At 40.6% G+C, this 19665-nt stretch overlaps 1 protein-coding gene across 3 annotated transcripts in view; it reads left to right on the forward strand.

The window, feature by feature from the left end:
• Positions 1–2833, forward strand: part of UACA (uveal autoantigen with coiled-coil domains and ankyrin repeats) — a 79971-nt gene extending 77138 nt beyond the window's left edge. For all 3 annotated transcript variants that reach the window (XM_039856769.1, XM_039856768.1, XM_039856770.1), the window contains one exon: positions 1132–2833. In XM_039856769.1, coding sequence (XP_039712703.1) covers positions 1132–1203 — 72 coding nt within the window. In that variant the 3' untranslated portion in view covers positions 1204–2833. The remainder of the gene's footprint in view (positions 1–1131) is intronic.
• The last annotated feature ends 16832 nt before the right edge of the window (positions 2834–19665 follow it).

Genomic DNA, 19665 nt, shown 5'->3' on the forward strand with positions numbered 1-19665 from the left:
TAATGAAACATAACAAAAGCAACTGGCATCTGAAATAGTCTTGCCTTCTGGCATCATAAAGTTAACTAAGAAATTCAGTTTAGTCAACTATGGCTTAATGTTTGCAATTTAAACATCCTACTGTTATAGAAACATTTCCGAAGCAAAACTTTTTGTATTAATAGGAAATGTTATGCTGAAACCTATTTAAGTGCTGCAGCAAAGAAAAAGAGGAATGGAGCGCTGTAATATGGTGATATTGATGTGCATTTAGTCAACCCCTTGTCATCTTTTAAGTTTTAAGTGTTTCTTTCTAAATATGAATGGCTAACGTTTGTAATGGGGGAAATGCAAATAAACAAGGAGGTACCATTTTTCATTTACGGGATTGGCAAATATTAAACAAGGTGGTAGTCTATAGCATTGCCCAGGGCATCGTGAGAAATGGGCAGTTATACCCTTTTGGTGGAAGTATAAATTGTTACTATAATCTCTGTAGAGGGAAATTTTATAGTACTTAGCAAAATTAAAAATTGAGACTGCTTTTTTGACCCAGCAATTTCTTTTCTAGGAATCTGCTCAGAAAGATTGGAAATAACTTAAAATGCCTATCATTGGGGAAATGGGCAAAGAAATTATGATGCATCCATACAGTGGGATATTATACAGTAATTTAAAATAGGGAAATAACTTGGAAAAAATATCTATGACACTAGCTGACAAGGCAAGCTGCAAAATAATGTATGTAATTCTATTCATATAAAATATAAATACGGGGATTTTTTTCATTAATTGTTTTTCTAATTAGAAAACCCTCTCAGCAGGAGCAAAAAAAATTTCATTGTATTACTTTACTCATTTATAACTTATGTTGTTCCTTATCATCCGAGCTGTTGCAAATGGAAGACAAAGAAGTTTGTCCATCTGTTTTCTGATAATAGATGTTAAGAGCAACTGGTGTGCATGACTTTTAAACTGACTTTCTTTATTTCCGTGATAGAGCTCTATTCCATTTTCCAATAAATCCTTTGGAATATAACCAAGATGGTGAGGATTTTGTAATTAGACCATATTAGGAAGACCTTTGTCTTTAGAATTTTTGTATAAGTGAAGATGACATAAAATATTTCCTTCTTTCTTCTTTGTCTCAAGGGTCACATGGATGAAGATGTCCAGGCAGCCTTACTCCAGATCATACAAATGCGACAGGGGCTTGTGTGTTAATGGTCAGTGCTGACCGGCCAATGTCTGCTTTACCTGCTGGTGCTGAGCATTCTCTTGAAACTGCATGGCCTTTCTGGGCTTTACTGTGCTAGTGTAATTGAAACAAAATATATTTGTTCCATCAGTAGGTTTTTTAAATTAGACGAGTATGTTACTGAGTTTTTCAATATCTATTCAAATCGTACGGTCTATGTATGTTAATTTTACAGTTAGGCAAACAGCATGACACTTTGCCTTGGATTGGTTATATATTTTTAAACCATCGAGTCCCTAATAAAACATGAGCCATCTGAGTGGGGTCGAAGAGGGGTTAAGCTGAAAAAATTGTTGAAAGATTTCTTTCAGAGAAATTAATTTGGTTGGTGGCCACTTTTAAGTGGATCAAAAGATCTTTCAGATCTTCAGTCTGAGCCATGAGACCTGATGCGGTTTCAAGGAATGCGCTATAACTTGGCTGGCCAAGTTTCGTTTTTATTGAAGTGACTTAATGAGTGCCTTCGACTTCTTTTGGAGGTACAGATTTTTTTTTCTTCTTACGTTAGTAACTTTTATGCCTTTTTAAGTAAATTTCTTTTCATAATGGTTTGCAGTGCTAAATTACATTTAGATTAAGAACAGGCCAGTGTGGAATTTATCAGGAATTTATAACAAAATCGCCTCATCATCTCTACAACAGTATCTTAATTTTCACTTGTGGTAACTTCTTGCCACAGTATTTAGAGACGTATGATGATAAATGGTATGGTAGATTTTTTAAAGTGTCAAAAATTTTAGACTTTTTTAGCAATTACTTTGACATTTGCTACTACAGTAACCAAGCATTCATTATACATGCATCCTCCAAATGTTTTGTATTTATTTATAGGCAAATTGCACTAATGAGATTAAGAATGTGAAATGCAATTTTCTTGCAAAATTAGCAAGAGGGAATTGGTTTTAGAAAACAGATCTTTAAGGTTTTAGACAAAAGTGCAATAATATAGTAAACTAAGAATATAGGTAGCAAGAAATAATAAAATTGGACATGTTTCTAGTAAATACTTTATTGTAACCAACTATTTTTATTAACTACATCTCATTAAGGACAGTTTATATGTTTTATTATTTTTATTAATTTTTTTTTGCCATTTAGATCGACAATTACTTATTTGACCATTAGCAAATAAATTGAACAAATGACTCATTTCTGCTAAGTTTTTCTTAATTGCATAATGTGCCTTAGCAATAATCTTTGAGCATCCTGACCAGACTTTTGATCCCATTTCTATATAATAACAAGGATGCAGGGCCATCAGAATAGCTTTTCTCACCAAGAAAGAAGCCATCGTATTCCTTCAGTGTATAAACAACAGTGAAAAGTCAGAATTGGATTTATTCTCAATTCTTTTGGTAGATATATACAGTTTACATAAGCAATATTTGAATTCTTGAATATTTATGTTTAATGTTCTTCCACAGCATGAGTTCTGTTTCATGGGTGTTTTAGGTCACCTACGGAAGCTCTGGAGTAGAGAAAGTTCTCAACTGAATACTCACATTTCAGTGCTGTATTTTCCGTATTCGGGTGGGAAGGGAACCTTATGTGTATTTTATTTTGTCTTCAACCATCAATAAAATGTTTTCTGTGGAATATTGCTTTGAACATCTTTGTAAAAAATATACAAGGTAAACTCATCAATTTGTTATCTTTGGAGAATTTGGTGTAAAGAACTCTGGGATTCAAAGTACAGATGGCAACATCCATCTTCGGTTACTATGTAGAGTGCAATATCAAGAAACCTCGAACTCATCCCATTGTCTCATTCACTCGCCCTTTGATATCAAAGCCAGAGACTACATTTACAACACTGAAGGCTAAAGCTTTTTAGGTAGCAAACAGGCAGAACATAAATAATGGGTGATACTGGTCTCTTTGCTGTCGTGTGTTCAGAAAGACGATGAGGTCTGAACTTCTGGCCAAGGGGAAGGAAGATGGGTTGTTGTCTAAGATGCTCTGAGACAATCACTGAGCTCCTGTTGGAGAGCAGTGTGTTGTTGAAAGCTTTATCACTATTCTATTGTTTAGTCTTTTTCTTATCACTCCTGTTTCATCGGAAACGCTCATTCGTTTCGACAGGTCAGTATTATAAAGAACTATAACCATAAAATCAAATATTCATGCAATAAACATCTTAAAGTTTCATATCACAGTGACATCATTCAGTATACCTGTGCTGTTCTAAAATTCCAAATGAATTTAGCTAATCTTTTTTATGGGTTGTTTTTTATTTAAACCTTTTCTCTTGATCCCAAACAATGATACACAGCTTAAATTTTTGTTATTCTTAATACATTGGATCACTGATGCTTAAAAAATCTTGCAGCATTAGAACGTGAGCACACCCGCCCCACCCCCCCAATCCAGTGTTACCAGGTGTCCTCTAGCAGGGACCTAAAACCTGTTCTACACATGCTTCTTCCCTGCCTGAGTGGTTCTCGTTCTCTCCAGTCACTTGTTTCAAAGTAAAACAGGGAAGAGTTTCAAATGAATTGTTGTTCTCCACAATGACTAAATGTATCATTGCCCGCTTACGCTCATGTGGAACATTAGCTAGCAGTGGTTACAAGCTTCTCTTGAAGTCTGCTCCACCACAGTGAAGAAAATGACTTCATACTGCCTCTTTGTTTTCCTTATCACTGGATTCTGCAACCTTGTGGTGATCTTTTTTTCCTCTTGCATGTTCTGTGCATCAAAGTAATAGCAGTACCTCTGGCACCAAGATAAAGATTAAAAGAGGATTGCCTGTGATGAGCATGCAAAGTATGGTTGCACATGTCTGGCAGAGAAAAAGAACCTGGACCTTTTTCCTGGCTGCTAAATGTTGTGAATAATTTTCAGAAAGATAAAAAAGTGGCACCATAAAATATGTCATGTGCAAAATACAAATGGAAAATAGGCATCCCTGCTCTCATTTCATTCAATGATGTCCCTGGCTAAAGCGGATCTGTGACTTTGTTGTTGGAAATTTTTCCCCATGTTTTTGGCCTTGGCTATTTGAAACAAGGCTGTGACCAGCCTCTCCAGGTAAATATTTACCTGTTTCTTAGCATGGCTTCTGTTTCCTATTGCATATAGGGGCCTTTGGCTCACAAGAGTCATGCATGCAGAGATTAAAAAAAAAAAAAAATGAAGCTTCACCAGAGATGGCATTCCAGTCAGACTCCCTGGGCAGTGAAAGCACTGTGCCTTCAGCATAACTGGGCATGCGGCGTCACTTATGCATTGCAGGGCATTTTCATTATTTATGCCTGCATGAACAAACATTGATGATGAATGAATTCAACCAAAGAGGTAAGGTTACAAAAATGTCATATGTAAATGAAAAGAGCTAAGACTCGTGAGCGTTGCTTACTCAATTTTGTGTGTGTGTATGTGTGTATCTACAGATATATACATATGTATTCCATTCAGTGAAATAGAAGACATCAATAAAAATAATGCCCCTTCTAACTGATATTTGCATCAAATTGTTGTGCTTAATGGGCCTGACTTTTATATTATATTTTAAACAGGTTTACAAGGTTTTTTTGGAGGTAGTAGTCCTGGGAATATTCTGAATTCAGGAAAGAGTTTAGAGAGGTTATTGCCTTCTTAATAATTTAGAGCTTCTATCGCTCTGCCAAGTCAGAAGATTAACATTTAATAGAAAAAAATTATATCTCTATAATTCAGTCACGGCCATTAGATCAGATGGATTTTACATTAAGTGAAAAAGATGTCAAGCATTTAAGGACCATTAAACTACAGGACTCTTTTATTGGATTTTAAGGCCTCCAAGCCCAGGTCCTGCTGCGAAGAGTATTTATTTTACATATGCAGAATGCATTAAGGGTGTGAAAAGGGCATACATTTTAAAAGAAAATAGGCCATGAAAAAGTGTGATTTTCCACATTGTGAGCAGCTGCCATACAGATTCAATCTTATTTTATAATAATTAGTTTTATGTATCATTAAGTAGCTTTCTTACAGGCTAGAAGAATATGGTGAAGGCCATTTTAAAAGTTGTACCTGCAGGAAATCCAAGTAGCTGGGTACCCTCTCTTGATATTTTGAGAAACCACTTTTCTAATAGTTTGCAGATTGCTCTATATTGTAAAGAATTTGCATTTGAAAATGCCTTCTCCAGTGGTCCTTAAAGACCTGGGTGGGGGAAGACCTAGAGAGGAGAAGCTACTTCTAATAAGTGTGTATTTATTTCTAGTGATATCCACATGATCAAGGAAGGACTGGAACGTCTGCACCATCCTGTTTATTAAGCGTTCGTAACACGCTTTATGTTGTTGCTGTTAAAAGATGACAGGCAATATCTTAATTCATATAAACTTTTCTTACTATTTACACCATGTCCCCTGTCCCATTCCTACCTCCAAAATCTGGGGACAATGTTTTACATAGTATGAAAGCAAATAGACTCAGGGAGCATGTGGGAAAGAATGGAGTTAATGTAATTTGTAACTTTTTTCCCTACAATGTCCAAAGAAAGTGGTTTTCTTTCTTGCTATTCTAGGCTGTTTTTAATTGCCTCTGACTAAAGTGGCACCTTATGGGCTGCTTCAGAAATTCTCCTCAGGATTTAAAAATGAAGCCAGTTCATAGCTGCTAAAAATCTGTTGAGCCAAAATAAAAATGACTGATGCTCAAACTTTTTGTTGTTGCTATAAACACTGTCTCACTTACAGGAGTTGCAAGTTCCCATATATGCACAATTTTAAACTCTTCTTTGTACAAATGGAGAGAGATGATTCAGGGCTGCTAGCACAAGTCTTGAGAATTGAAGTACATCTGCCTCAATCAAAGGGGAGCTGCTCCCTTGAGCTCTGAGGCTTTTTTATTTTTTCAAAGTGAATTGTTCCAGTTGGCCTTAATCCCTAAGCAATATAGCTCCTTTAAAACCATCTTTATTCATTCACACCAATTGACACTTTAAGAAATCCCACCAGCTACTGTTCGTCTACGTCTAAATATATCTGTTAGAGTCAAAAGCATTTAAGAGGATTTGCAGTCTGTGATTATCCGAAATACTATTCATTGTCAATATTTTTGGTGTGCCGTAGCCAGTCTTGTTATTAAAATGTACATAGCCTCTTAATGGCAGCAAAGCCCAAATACATCACAGCAATGGGGATGACCTGAGGAAGGTTTTTTCCCAACTTCATGCTACCATGCTGGCACAGCCTGTTGTGTGGTTGTGAACATCAGAAAGACTTCCTTAATAAGCTCTTGCTCTCCTTCCAGACCCTTTTGGGCGATCTCGCCCTCTGTGTTGTCTAAGTAGGGAGCAGTTACCAGGACAACAGAGAATTTGAGGCAGATTTCATTATGATCTGACATCTAACGAGAATAAAGAGCTCGTGCCTTGAATTTACACTCTAGGTTCCCAAGCAAATGTCAATATGCATATTTATTTTTGTATTTTTGCCCTACCTTGTTGCAAAAAGGGTTTTAAGGTAGCCTTTAATTTTGTCCTTAATATTGGCGAGGAAAAGGGGGAAGGTAAATACTAAAAGGACAGGAAAAATAAGCAGCAGCTTGGGATGCAGAAAACATGCTGTGAGCACCATAATATCCTGCTTATTTTTCTGCAGCTGACCTCAATTTGACAACTACATACGTGAGGCATGGCAACCATTAGGAAGAGCACGGTTACTCCCGGATCTGAAGCCAGCCAGCCTTTCTCTGTGGGTCTAGCATATCATCTGGTACACTTCTTACACTGGAGTGTGCACTCTATGGGGCACGTGTCATGGCATGTACACGGTGTATCTTCCTAAGTGCTTCTGTGGGACTTGATGGTAAGAAACTTAAGCTATTTTTTAAATAACATTTTTTTTTATTTCAGACTAATTTGTAGTAGCCTATGAGATGATTGACCAGAGTAATAATAGTTCACATTTTGGATCCATTTGGGTTCATGAGGAAGAATTCTTTTTTATCTCTTACTTTATTCTTGGTCCACAGATAGTTCAAATAAATTTCTAAAGTAGATGTCTGTCTTTAGTTTCTGCCTTCCTTTCTCTTTTTGCATTTGTTTCCTGTGTCCCTTCAGGCCTCCTACGCTACCCCAAATCTCTCATTTTTGTACCCCCTTATACAGGCCTGCTGCATATTCCTCTTTTCCCTCATCTCCCTCACCTTCAATCCAGGATAGGAAATGATGTGGCATTCTGAAGCAGGAATTAAAAAGCAGTTGACCAAATTAATTCACACCAGTTGTAAATTATAACATGTTAACGATTACTAATTTTCATTTTAAAAAAGCTTATTTAACCCCCAATAATTATTAATCATCAGAGAATCTTAGGGAGAATAATAAAATTAAAGGAAAAATCATATTTTAAGGGGAGAAGATAATTTACAACAAACGGAGGCATCATTTCTTTCTGACTTAGGAGCTTGTCATCTGTCTCCAAGGGCCCTAACACTCACTTCACCCCTAGCAGCCAGGAAGAAAAATATGGTTAACTCTATTTTATCCAATATTCTACTCAGGCTCTGTTAATAAGCACATCAGCACATCTACAGCATGATAACAGTTAGAGTTTGTGGTGTTGCTGAGGATCCCCAAGTCATCAAAGGTCTTGACAGGACTTGTGAATTCTCAAAGGCAAAGTAAATTAACTTCAATACATGCGCTTATTTATAAGAAATCTGCATACACCAGAACACTCCATTCCCTGCCCACATTTAAGAACAGAGTTTTTCATAATGAACCCACAACTTACAGGCTCCCCCAATCTCTGCCTATTTATCTAAGATTGTCTTTTATTTTTCCATAAGCAATATAAATGGGCTCATGCAGTATGTGAAGGTGAATATATTTTTGAACTCTATATATCAATTCAGTCAACTCTTTTACTCTAGATGTTTTCATTTGCTATATTGTTCATACATTTACCTATTCACGTGGAAGTGTCTGGGCTGGGGCAGCCACTGAGGGAGCGATTCAAAGTTTTCTAATAACTATGTATAGTGCCAAGTGGGTACTAGACTAATCAGGGGAATCAGTTCATGAATTGTATAAATGTCTAACCACTATGCTGTATACCTGAAACTAATGTATAAAAAAGTCAACCCTAATCGAAAACTAAAAGAAAATTTTTTTAAAGTTAAAAAAATTTTTTTTATAATATTCTTAAAATGACAGAATGATGGAGAACAGGTTTATGGTTGCCAAGGGTTAAGTTGGGGGAAGGGAGTGGGTGTAGCTATGAGAGAATAGCACAAAAGAGATCTTTGTGGTGATGGAATAGTTCTGTATCTTGATTGCCACGGAGGTTACATATTTACATGAATATGCACATGTGATAACATGACCTAGCACTGTACACACACATCGTGTCAATATCAAGTTCTCGATTTTAATAATTTACTATTTATATAAAGCATAATAATTGGAGGAAACTAGGTAAACAGTATGAAGGACCTCTGTAGTATCTTCAGAATTTTCAGTGACTCTATAATTATTTCAAATTTTAAAAAATGATAAAAATAAATTCACCTCGTTCAGAAAAATAAGGAATGACTTAGAGAAATATATATATACAAGGTAACAGTAATTATTTTAGAAAATTGAGGGTTAAGATAAAATTGGAGTAAAGGCCTCATATTATAACTAACCTTGGGTTGCACAGTCGGCTCTGAGCTTCCTAAAGGCGAAAGAAAAACACGATTCTGTTAAGGTTTCTATGTTTGCCCCTGAGCTACATCTCTAATCCAGAAGATAGCACCTTCAGAATCCGAGTGGATCAGAGAGCTTTTTCCGTTATTTTATGTGACAGTGAAAACATTGAACAGCAGCCCACGTCAGTCCTCTTTCTTCTGAGCATGTGTTTGGGTGCGTTCAAGAGCTTGGTCTGCCCAACTTATGCCTTGGCTATGTGGTCAGCAGGAAAAGCCAGTGCCCATGGTGGAAAAACTAGCACAGTGAATTTCCAAAGTGCAAAGCTTGCTGAGATCCTTCTGAAATGGCACTGTGCAGAAGAGATTAGTGTCTTGGGGTGTGAGTGGGGCGGAAATTAACTTTAAGTTAAGTGAGGGGATGTCTTTTAGTGATCAGTGCATTCAGTTAGAAGCTGTGACTTGCCTTTCTATAGAAAGCCTCTTTGTCTTACTGAGCAGTGTGTGTGTGTGTGCATGAACCCGCGCATGTGTGTAATTGCATTAGATACTATCTGTGGACCCTCTCAGACACATTTAATGATGAGAATTCATTAAGTTTTGTGAGATGTATAGCTGTGAGCAAGATTCGGTCCTGATGATTGGTGTGACCTCAGATAAATAACCTCAGTGTCTAGACCTGAATAGAAAGAGAGATGCTTTGATTATTACAAAATTACTTACTAGCCCGAAAGTTTTATGAGGTTCTATTCCTGGAATGATTGTTGGTTTGTTGTTGGCATTTGGACCAATTGTGTTCTTACTCTTTACTCTGCATTATGAATTTTGGGGTTGCTTTTACTGACATTAAGTTTGGTTGAGATATATGTGTGCTTACATGCATGTCCATGACCCCCTCACCTCTGGTGTGATGCAGTTAGTCTTTGCTTAGTGTGTTAACATAGCTAGGAAGAAATACAAAGGAGAATCAAGCCACTGTGTATATAAGAGCTTGTCTCTTGCCTCTACAATAGTGGCTGGAAGACAAGCCGTGTGAAAGAAGAGATTAAAGGCAGAGAATTCAAAGAGCTCACCAAGAAAGTAGCAAATTGATGCTGGAAGTGGATTCATTTGAAAGGATTTCATAGTTGTTCAAAGTGACTCATCATTTCATTTCAACCCACTGTGTGCCCAGAACTCTTAGTGGGTATCCCTACTTCCTGGAGCACTAGTCCAAAAGGTAGAATGAGACTCTGCTATTTCTCTTTAGAAATTATTTATGTAATATCGACCAAAAATTTTAATTACAAGAAGAGTTGTCTGATTTAAGAAGAAAAGTAGCTCATCGAAAAAAATATTAGGAAGCTCATGGAATCACTGGAAAGATGGAAAGACGAAGTTTGAAGGGCTATGTAGCCAAACCGTTTGGCAGAACTGATCCCATGGAGGTGCCATGTTATTATCACCTAGTGCAAGATCCTAGGCGGGTTTGCATCCTGGCTGCACCTAATTGTGCTACCTACCCATGATGGAGGCTGGGAAAGTGAGTATTGGGCATCGCCAGCACTGCCTATACTGAGACTCATAAGGGAGAAATTTCCCAATGATAGAAATGGACTCGAATTCAAAACCAAAAATCAAACAAACAAAATATGCTTGTCCACTAACTTCCCTTTGATGTCCATGACCATACAACTCTTGTAATGCTATAAATAAGTTCCTCCAAAAATTCAAGTCATGTATTATGTGAATGTATCATTGTGAAACAAATTAAATAACTGGGTGAGACATCACAGCTAGCAGGATGGCAGTTCTGAGAGTCCCATTGCATGCCTCATTTGTGTCCAGGTTCCAGCTGCATTATGGCACCATTTAGGACAGCTGTCAGCTCCAGCTGAAATATCAAGGGACTGATTCTGGATTCTGTGTGGGATGGGATTTTGGTACAATTGCAGTGATTCTAAAGCTCTCCTATATGGTTGGTTCCCATTTCATTTTCCTCATCTGGAGTAAACCCTCCATTTCTCTACAATAAGGGGTTGCCTTCTGTTTCCCTGCTCAGCTTCATCCACCTTCCATATTCCTCAACCCTGCTTCAGAAGCAGAAGATAAATTAAGCCTGCCTCCATTTGAGAACAGAGCTTCGGCAGAGGACAGAGACGATTACTAATTGTGCTATATCCAAGTGTGTGTTATGAGGTAGTATGTTATTGTGGGATTTTACCATATCAATAATATTCCTTCTTTCCATATTTTTGCTTCAAAAGCAAAATAAAATGTAACTCCCTCTGCCTTAACCATCGCATAATAAAAAATGCATTCACCCATTTCTCGAAGGGAGACAACCCAGTGTATTGTAAAAGCGATAACCAATTCCAGGTCCATGTCCAGGTCCAGGGTCTCCTCTGAGGTGTCCTTCTCCTTCAGGTCTGTCACATTCTTTCTCACAATTCTCTGATCTGGCCTAGAGATTAAATTGTAAAGTTAACTACCGCAAGAATGAGGGACAATGACAAGAAAGACGAGGAAAATTAGTCAAAACCTATAAATATATAAATAGAATAAAGAAAGTGTGGGTAGCTCCTCTAGTCTTAGATTTTGCAACCGGATCCAAGGCCAGAATTGGTATTTGTGACTTTTATCTTCCACAGGATTGAAGATCTCCTTGGCCTCAGTCATAACCTCACCTGGATTATTTAACCAGGAAATGTGACCCAAACCTAAATTTCTGAGGTATCTGAGCCCTCAATGACCTTTCTTTCTATGGAATTGTTTCTCAGTGGTGTGCTGGATCTGTCTTGTACTGGCTTGTCGGGAAGGATTAGTAAATTTTCAGCAATGCTTTGGGCCATTTGTTTAAAACAGCCATTATTAAAAATCAAATTATATAAACTCATAATTAAATAAATTATATTAAAAACAATGTAATAAATACCCCAAACTCATCACTTTCTAATTATTTGACTATTATCTTTTTGAAATTATTTATATCTTTAAAATATAAGATAGAAATATCACGTCCACATGTAGTAATGTCGCACTGATAGTTTGAGATTGAACATTGCAGGAGTTTTTACTCTAAGGAAATGGGCAAACACTACAATTGAGTACCACCAGCTACAGTCTCCATTTATCTTTTACCACTGATCATTGCAGTGTCAAGAGAAGTCCCAGAGGATTTTTTTTAGGTTCCCTCTATTTTCTTCTCTTCGTATATTATGTAGTAGCCATGTTACGGCACCACAGTAACATGAAGAGGTAACATGGCCAAGTTTTTGAAATGGCCAAGTATTTGAAACCATTGTTTTATCTCCTGATGAAAGAATTCTTCTCTCAAGGCTAAAATCTTTAAACCAAAAGAACCCTGAGTTGTAGGGATGGGAGGGAAAAATGTGAGTATAATAAGGAGCAAGCACTTCCACGTCCACTGCTTGGTTCCTGGCAAATGCTTTGGTTTCTGGTTCAAGGCATACGTTGTATGCTGTAGGTCGCTCAGCACTCTAACATCAAAGATGTTATCTTTCCAGTGGTGCTGTAACTTACGTTTTCAATAGGCGATTACACCCTTCTCAAAGGCCAGCTGTCTCTGGGGGTTTGGTACATTGGTACATGGTAAAAACTAATGAGCGAAGACCATCAACCAGTTTTTTAATATTGCAGAACGACGGGTTCCTTAGATGCAAGGTTATCTTTGATACCAAGTCTGTGTAGAAGGTGAGTCCACAAAGGGTCATGTTGGCAGAAGCATCACAGGAGCGGAAAGCAAATCCACATGTGTTTCAGTGAGATCAAAGCACCACCTCTCCATATGGTTGGTACTGTACAAAGTTTCAGGTGGGTTGCTGCTGGCAAGTTGACACCACGAGGTCAAGAATTTAGGGATCAGAGCTTTTCTCTCTTTCTTTCAGCTGATCATTGCCCTTAGAAGGAACCACCAATCCAGTCTTTGAACTAGTCAGACTTTTCATACTATTCTCAGATAGTGGCTTCCGTGACCTTCTGAATGAAAACCAAGTTCCTTGGCCTGGCTGTTCTTGTTTGGAGCCCCATCTGCCTCTCCAGCTTTATGTTCCAACAACTCTTTCTTACAGCACCTCAGCCCCAATCAGACTAAGCTCCTCACCATACTAAGTACTTTCTTCCCCAAGCCTCTGCCCAAGCCCCTCTGCCTCCCACACTTTTTGCACTTGATCTTTTTTGTCTGCAGACACAGCTTTTCACGTGTCCTCTGCCTTGGTCCTTTAAGGCTTTGTCTCTTGTCCCCTTCCCCCAAAGGAAATGGAGCTTTTCTCAGGCACTCACATGTCACTCATACAGACCATCCTATACAACAGGCCTAAGAGGAAAAAAAAATGTGTGTAGAATGAATAACAGGCAAGTGTCTGTTGGAGTTACTGTGTCTTATTTGAATGCAGACAGCGCAGTGACAGTAGCAAAACATCATGGAGCCAATGAGGAGGTGGGGTGGTGCCTGGGGGCTCTGCCTATGGGACTCGGGGAGTGTGGAGGACACTGTGCCCCCTATAATTGAATGAGACAGGAGTCTGCCTCACTCTGCCAAGGCCCAGCTGCTAATCAAAAGCCTGCCTTGAGGCCTGTTCAGGACACACCTCAGGGAGAAACCACAAAGTCACTTGGCCTTTGAAGGCTTCTAGGGAAGGGGCTGCATAATGAAGATTCACACTTCCCAAGGATGGTGTAAGTGTTCTCTCTCTGCAGTCATAAGAAATGTGAGTAATAACGTAACAGGTTTGTATGAGTAGCAATAGAATCTCAGAGGCACAAGAGATCCCATCTTTTTTGAACGTTGCCAGTGGTGGGCAACTCACTGCCAGTCTGATTCATTGGAGGACAGCTCCTGGCACAAAGAAAGCTCTTTCCTTATTTTGACCTGAAATCAGCCTTCCTGTGACTTCCCCTTAATGATCCTGAGTCTAAAAAATAGGTGGCTGGAAATGGCATTTGCTATTTTTTCTTTGACAGCCACATTTCATTATTGATTCTTATTGGGCTTATTACCTGGGAAAGCCTCTAGGACTATTTTCAGATGCAATTAAATCAGGCCTCTCATAGTGTTAATAGGCAGATAACTGAGAATGAAGTATGAGACTGTAAGTAAACCTATTAAATGTTGTCACGTTGGTTTTGGTCTGTCCTTTCCCAATTTGTCCCAGCATTGTGCTAGAGGTGTTGCAAGTAGGCAGGAGATGGCAGGAAAGAGCCAGGTATTACCACCGTGGCCCCCAGGACTGTGAAGATGTGGAGGCCTGGAAACTAGCTTGATGGGAACTGGGGCAGAACTGGCCCTTGGGAGAGTGTGAGGTTGCACATAAACCCAGAAAAAGATATTCAGAAGAGGAGAGTTTGCAGGTACTGAGCGTGGATGGACTGCAGGGGAAGCAAAATCAGGCTGGTAGGAAAGGACTCCTGAGCCCCAGGTGGGAAATGCAGCCTTAGGTATCACCAAAGCCAGTCTCAGACCTAAGGGGCTGGGGAGAGGGCAGTGGGCAAATAAATCATGTAACCTACGTGTGATGAGATATTCTGTCTCGATGACAAAGGGTGTTTGCAAAGAGTTTTAATGTCAGAAAAATGTTTTTAAGTTGAAACTGAAAATCCTGCCGTTGGTCCCAATTATGAAGTAAAGATCTGTTCTGTATGCATGTGTGCTATATATGTATATGAATGGATGTCCTGAGCATACATTCTGTATTGAAAGAAAAATTAATCAAAAAGTTAACATTGCTTATAGTCTCCAAATCTGCCTTGGCGAACATATGCTACCTCTACAATTAGAAATTACAGTGACTGTTTTCAGAATTTCCATTTTCCAAGAACTAGGGCAGTACGGTGATAGGTTCCTTGCTTAATTCTTGGAAATCTGAACTGACTCCTTTTAAGGCAGTTATCCATGTGGTTTGTGCATTCATTTGTCCTTCATTTGTTTATTAAACACTTAGCATGGGCCAGGCACTCTGGTGGCATGGGTGAATATTGTGCTATTGTTGCTACTATGATGGCCACCTGTTGTGTCGCAGGGCTCAGGATAAATTTCTGCACAACATACAGTAAGGGTTGAAGAGTAGACTTTATTGAAAGAAACATGCAAGATGAAGATCAGCAGGAAAAGCCATGAGGCCCCCATCTTTTCAACATCCCATGCAGAGGCATGCTGGACTTTTTTTTCCAATGGAGAGAGGCTAGAGGAGTGGTCCAGGAAAGCAGTCACCTTACTTGTGGGGATCCGAGGTGCTCCTGGTTCCATAAGAAGCTGTGAATAGGAGGTCCCAACAACCCAGAGCAAGCTACTGGGGTTGTTTTCTCATGATTCTCCTCCCCTGCAACTCTTTAATTTCCCCCACTCCCACTTCCACTCTGACCTATGGATGTTGCCGTTTCCCCTTAAGAACTGGATCTCTGAAGGCGGGGTGTCTCCTCCCACACGCTCGCGACGTGCATACGGGGTCCAGGGCCCGGTGCACCTGGGGTATGGTCTGTAGCTCCACCTGGGGCACGAATCCAGGACCTTCTGCGTATAAAACAGACATACTAACCACTACACTATGGAGCCATCCCTTGGGATTCTCCTTTTACCCTGCAGACACCGTTCTTCTTAAAAAGCTCATAGCATCCTAGGAAGATGGACAAGTATCCAGAAAATCACAGTGTTTTTAGGTGTTTTTACTGGTGTTTTTAGGCCTACCACCATAGAACCACCCAGATACTGTCATGGCTCATCACTTTGAGCCTCCCAAGAGTTTTTTAATTTTGTCATTCCTGAATTTGCTATCCCTCACAGCTTTGTGACTTTGGCACAGTTGACAGATGTTCCTAGTGTCTTCATCCCAGTCGCCCAAAGAGCAGGCTATCAGGAGGGGCCTCAGGGCTGATGGATCAGTGGACACTCCACGGGATCAGCAAGGCATGAACCTGAAGTGCTATCAGCTTACCTCACCTTCCTTAGCCCTGTGGGAATCCAGACCTGCCCCAGGCTTCTAACCTTCCCAACAACCCATGTAAGCAAATTGCCTCCAGGCACCGTGACCTCCAATGCCTTCCCTCTCTCCATGCTCGCTGCCACTCCACCAGCTCGGGCCTTCCTCTCTGGCCTAAACAACCATGGTTTCCTGGCTGGTCCCCTAGATTCTAATTTCTTTCTCCTCCTACCCATCTTTCATTCTAGAACCAGCATCATCTTTTAAATAGACCTCTGACTAGAATATTCATCAATTAAAAAGGAACAAACTGCTGACTCATGCTTCCATATGATGAACCTCAAAACACAATGCTGAGTGAAAGAAGCTGGAAGCAAAAAGACCACATATTGTATGATTCCATTTATATGAAATGTCTAGAAATGGCAACTACATGGAGACAGAAAGCAGAATAGTGGTTGCCTGGGGCTGGTGCTAGGAATGGAGATTGACTACAGATGCACACGTGGGATGCTTTGGAATGATAGAAATGTTCTAAAACTGGATTATGATAACAGTTACACAACCCTGTAAATTTACTAAAAATTATGGCATTGCATACTTAAAAAATATGGCACATGTATAAGGCGAAGAGAGGGGTTGGTGAGTGTGGTCATGAGAGTGTTTCAGTGTGTTCCAGAAGGTTCCAGTATATTCCACTATCTTTTGGTGTGAGGTAATCATGGTGGACTTATGAATGAGATTAATCTTATATTAATTCTTTACATGAGGGAAGAATTTTTTAACCGAAGAGATAATATATTCTTAATTTTAAAAGATTGATCTGATCATGTTACTACTGTCTGCTTAACAACTTTCTTGAACTCTGTGTCTATATGGCAGAGCCAAGGGGTCTTCCCATGGCATCCAGTGCCCTCCCACCCTGTCTCCAGCTATTCCTTCTTAAGAACCCTGCACTCCAGTCGCACCGGGTTGCTTGTGGTGTCCCCAGCACGGAGGAACATTGAATGCCTCTATTCACCCTTCATCTCTACCTGCGTCCTGGCCAAACATCCGTTCATCTTTCAAAGCCCAGCTCGCATGACTTAGAGGGATTGGTGGTGGTTCTTATCTCTATTCTCGTACCTCCTCCATTAGATCACATTTCATACTAATGTGGCCACTTGTCTCTGTCTCTCGTACTGGAGTATGAGCTCTCAAGTGAAGAGACTGTGTCTTTTTCATCTGTGCATTCCCAGGGCACATAGTGGGTGCTCAATAGCTCACTCATTTACTCAACGGTCATCCAGTTAGAGCCCGGTTTCTCAGCCTTGGCACTACTGACATTTTGGAACACAAAAGTCCTCTGTTGTGGGGGGATGTCCTGTGCATTGTAGGAAGTTAAGCAGCACCCTCAGCCACAACCTACTACATATCAGCGGCATACACACACATACCCCAACTCTGATAACCAAAAATCGTCTCCTGACTTTGCCAAATGTCCTGGGGTGAGAACCACAGATTTAGAGCCTGCTCTGTACTTAGGATCGCCATTAACTTTCTTGGAAAACATGTTGGGACCAAGGACAAAGCCCTGCAGCACACTCCTAGTTACTACTTTCCTAGCTGCTGTCATGACTGAGATTGCTAGTCGGCCACACGGTGCAGGCGCAGGTGCAGGCGCAGACTCACTGGCTCGCAGGCATCCACCAGCCTAATAATCCTGTCAAGCCCCAAAGCCAACTGGTGCTTTTAGCTGGGTGTTGTCCTCTCTTAACTCTATTTGTTTTCATTGTTTGTGTTCTAAAGCATTCTCTTGACAGGAAAGACAGAAGTAAAATGGTTCTGCTTTCTCCCTGTCACTGGTAAACAGCCCACTCTGCCACAAACACTGGCTTGTCCATTCCACCCTCTCCATTTCATTAACAAAGTCACTCCTTTTGCCTCTGGGGATATTCACAAGCTGCAGCTCGTTCTGGGGTTTGGCCTCTCAACACCTGTCTTACGGCTGAGGTGGGAGCCTTTGTTCTCTGCCTTGCCACGGCTACTCCTTCTGCTCCTGTCCTTTTAAACACCTGTTTTCCTTCCCCTCCTTCAGAGTGCATCCTGGGAAGTCCTTGTGTTTCTGTACTTGTTTCTGAGGAATGAGTTATTTGTATTTTCTCAGAATTTTAAAAATCCTCCCATCCTTCTTGAGCCATCTTCCTCTTCCTAGAGTTCCCAGCTCTCCCTTTCTTGAAATCTACTTCCGAACTATAAATAACACTCCTTTTAATATTAAATATTTATATACTCGTAGAGGCATATTCAAACACAGACGGACTCCAAAGCCTGTAGGGTTAGTCACCCTACTATTGTGTTTCCAGGTTTTCAGATTTACTTTCTTGGTTATCACATTATCTTAGTTTAAGTCCCTCCAGACACAAAACCTGGGAGAAGGAAGCTGGGTTTTTTGGAAAGTGACCCAGGAAACATTGTAGGGGAGTGGAGAAGTGAAGCAAGAAAGGAAGGAAGCTCAGGGAGTATGTTGTCATTTGAGTTACCACTGTGGGCAACGAAAGCTGAATCCCAAAAGGGAGAGGGGAGGCCCTGGAGAGCACACCACATACGGGAAAGAAAGCTGGATGTGATTCGCCAAGTCCCCATCCTCGGTGGTGTGGGTGCTTCTGGAGGCATTTGCTCTGCCTCTCTGGGGACCTCGCGCGCTCTCTGGAGCTCACGGGAGACAGAGGATATGGGTGCACACCTAGTCCATATCCATATTCTGATTTTATGATCATGTTCTTAGTCTCCTTTCTCTTCCACTTCAGCAGCCAGTTCTTCGCTGGCCAGAGTTAAGTCCGCAGAAGCAATTGTTCTTGTGCTTCCACAATCCGACTGATTAAATTGTCAACAAGGATGGGACTCAGCATTAGGGGCATGGAGAACAGAGCTCCCCTGGATGTTTGGGGATTCTCACTGGCCCTGCGCCTGCTTCTGTGCCCATGTGGTGACGTTAGTTAGCAAAGTCTCACCATTTCTTCCCTCTGAGCTAGCGGGGAGAAAGGTGTGTGGTAAACGTAGGAGTCCTGCTGCTCCCTGCTCCTCACACTTTAGAGGGACCAAGAGGCTTTTGGGCTCCTTTGCCTTGCATGGAAGCACACTGCAGGAAACCACAGTTCCATATGGGTGTTGTTGGCCCACCTGTGCTCACTTCCCCTTGTTAGAAGGAGTTGCACTGTGCCCCATCCCCAACAAGGGCCCTGCCCCTATGACCAGGGCTGGCGTCCCAGCCTGGGACGACGGTGAGGCCCTGTGTGGACACCTGCTATTTTTTTTGCAAAGACTTTTCTTTGTAGAATGAAGTGTCCCTTCTCCATTCCATCTGTCCCCTGTTGGGAGGTAAAAATGGCTCTACCCACCCCAAACCAAGGCGGTCACATGACTGGGCTCAGCCTATCAGAACGCTCAGCCCAGGGATTAGTTGCAGGTGTGAACACCCAAGCAAGGCCACTCAGAGTTCTTTCCTGAATATGCACATGCAGAAATTTGGAGAGGGAAAAACACCTTTCCACCCCCCATCCAGGGTTGCTGAGAGATAACTAGAGATGCCTATGATGGATGAATGTGGTCGCCAGCCTCTCCTCACTCTTCGACCCTTGTTTTCACAGCTTTGAAAACATCAATGACTGTGGGTGATAGCAGTGTAGTTTGTGGTGGGAGTTGTAATTTGGATGTCTATTCCAGCAGCAGTGGGCAGTAACCAGAGCGGATGCACCATGAAAAGCATTTAAGAGCTGGGGACCAGATATTCACTTAGAAACACGAGTGGATCTTAAAACCATAGCCTTGAGGGCCCACAGAATAAAATTAAATACAAAATACAAATGGAAGTAGTTAGACAAGATAGTCTCCAAGTTTCCTTTCAGTCCT

The sequence above is a fragment of the Pteropus medius genome, unplaced genomic scaffold, assembly GCF_902729225.1.
Source record: "Pteropus medius unplaced genomic scaffold, Ma_sr-lr_union100, whole genome shotgun sequence".
In the NCBI taxonomy this organism is placed as follows: Eukaryota; Metazoa; Chordata; class Mammalia; order Chiroptera; family Pteropodidae; genus Pteropus; species Pteropus medius.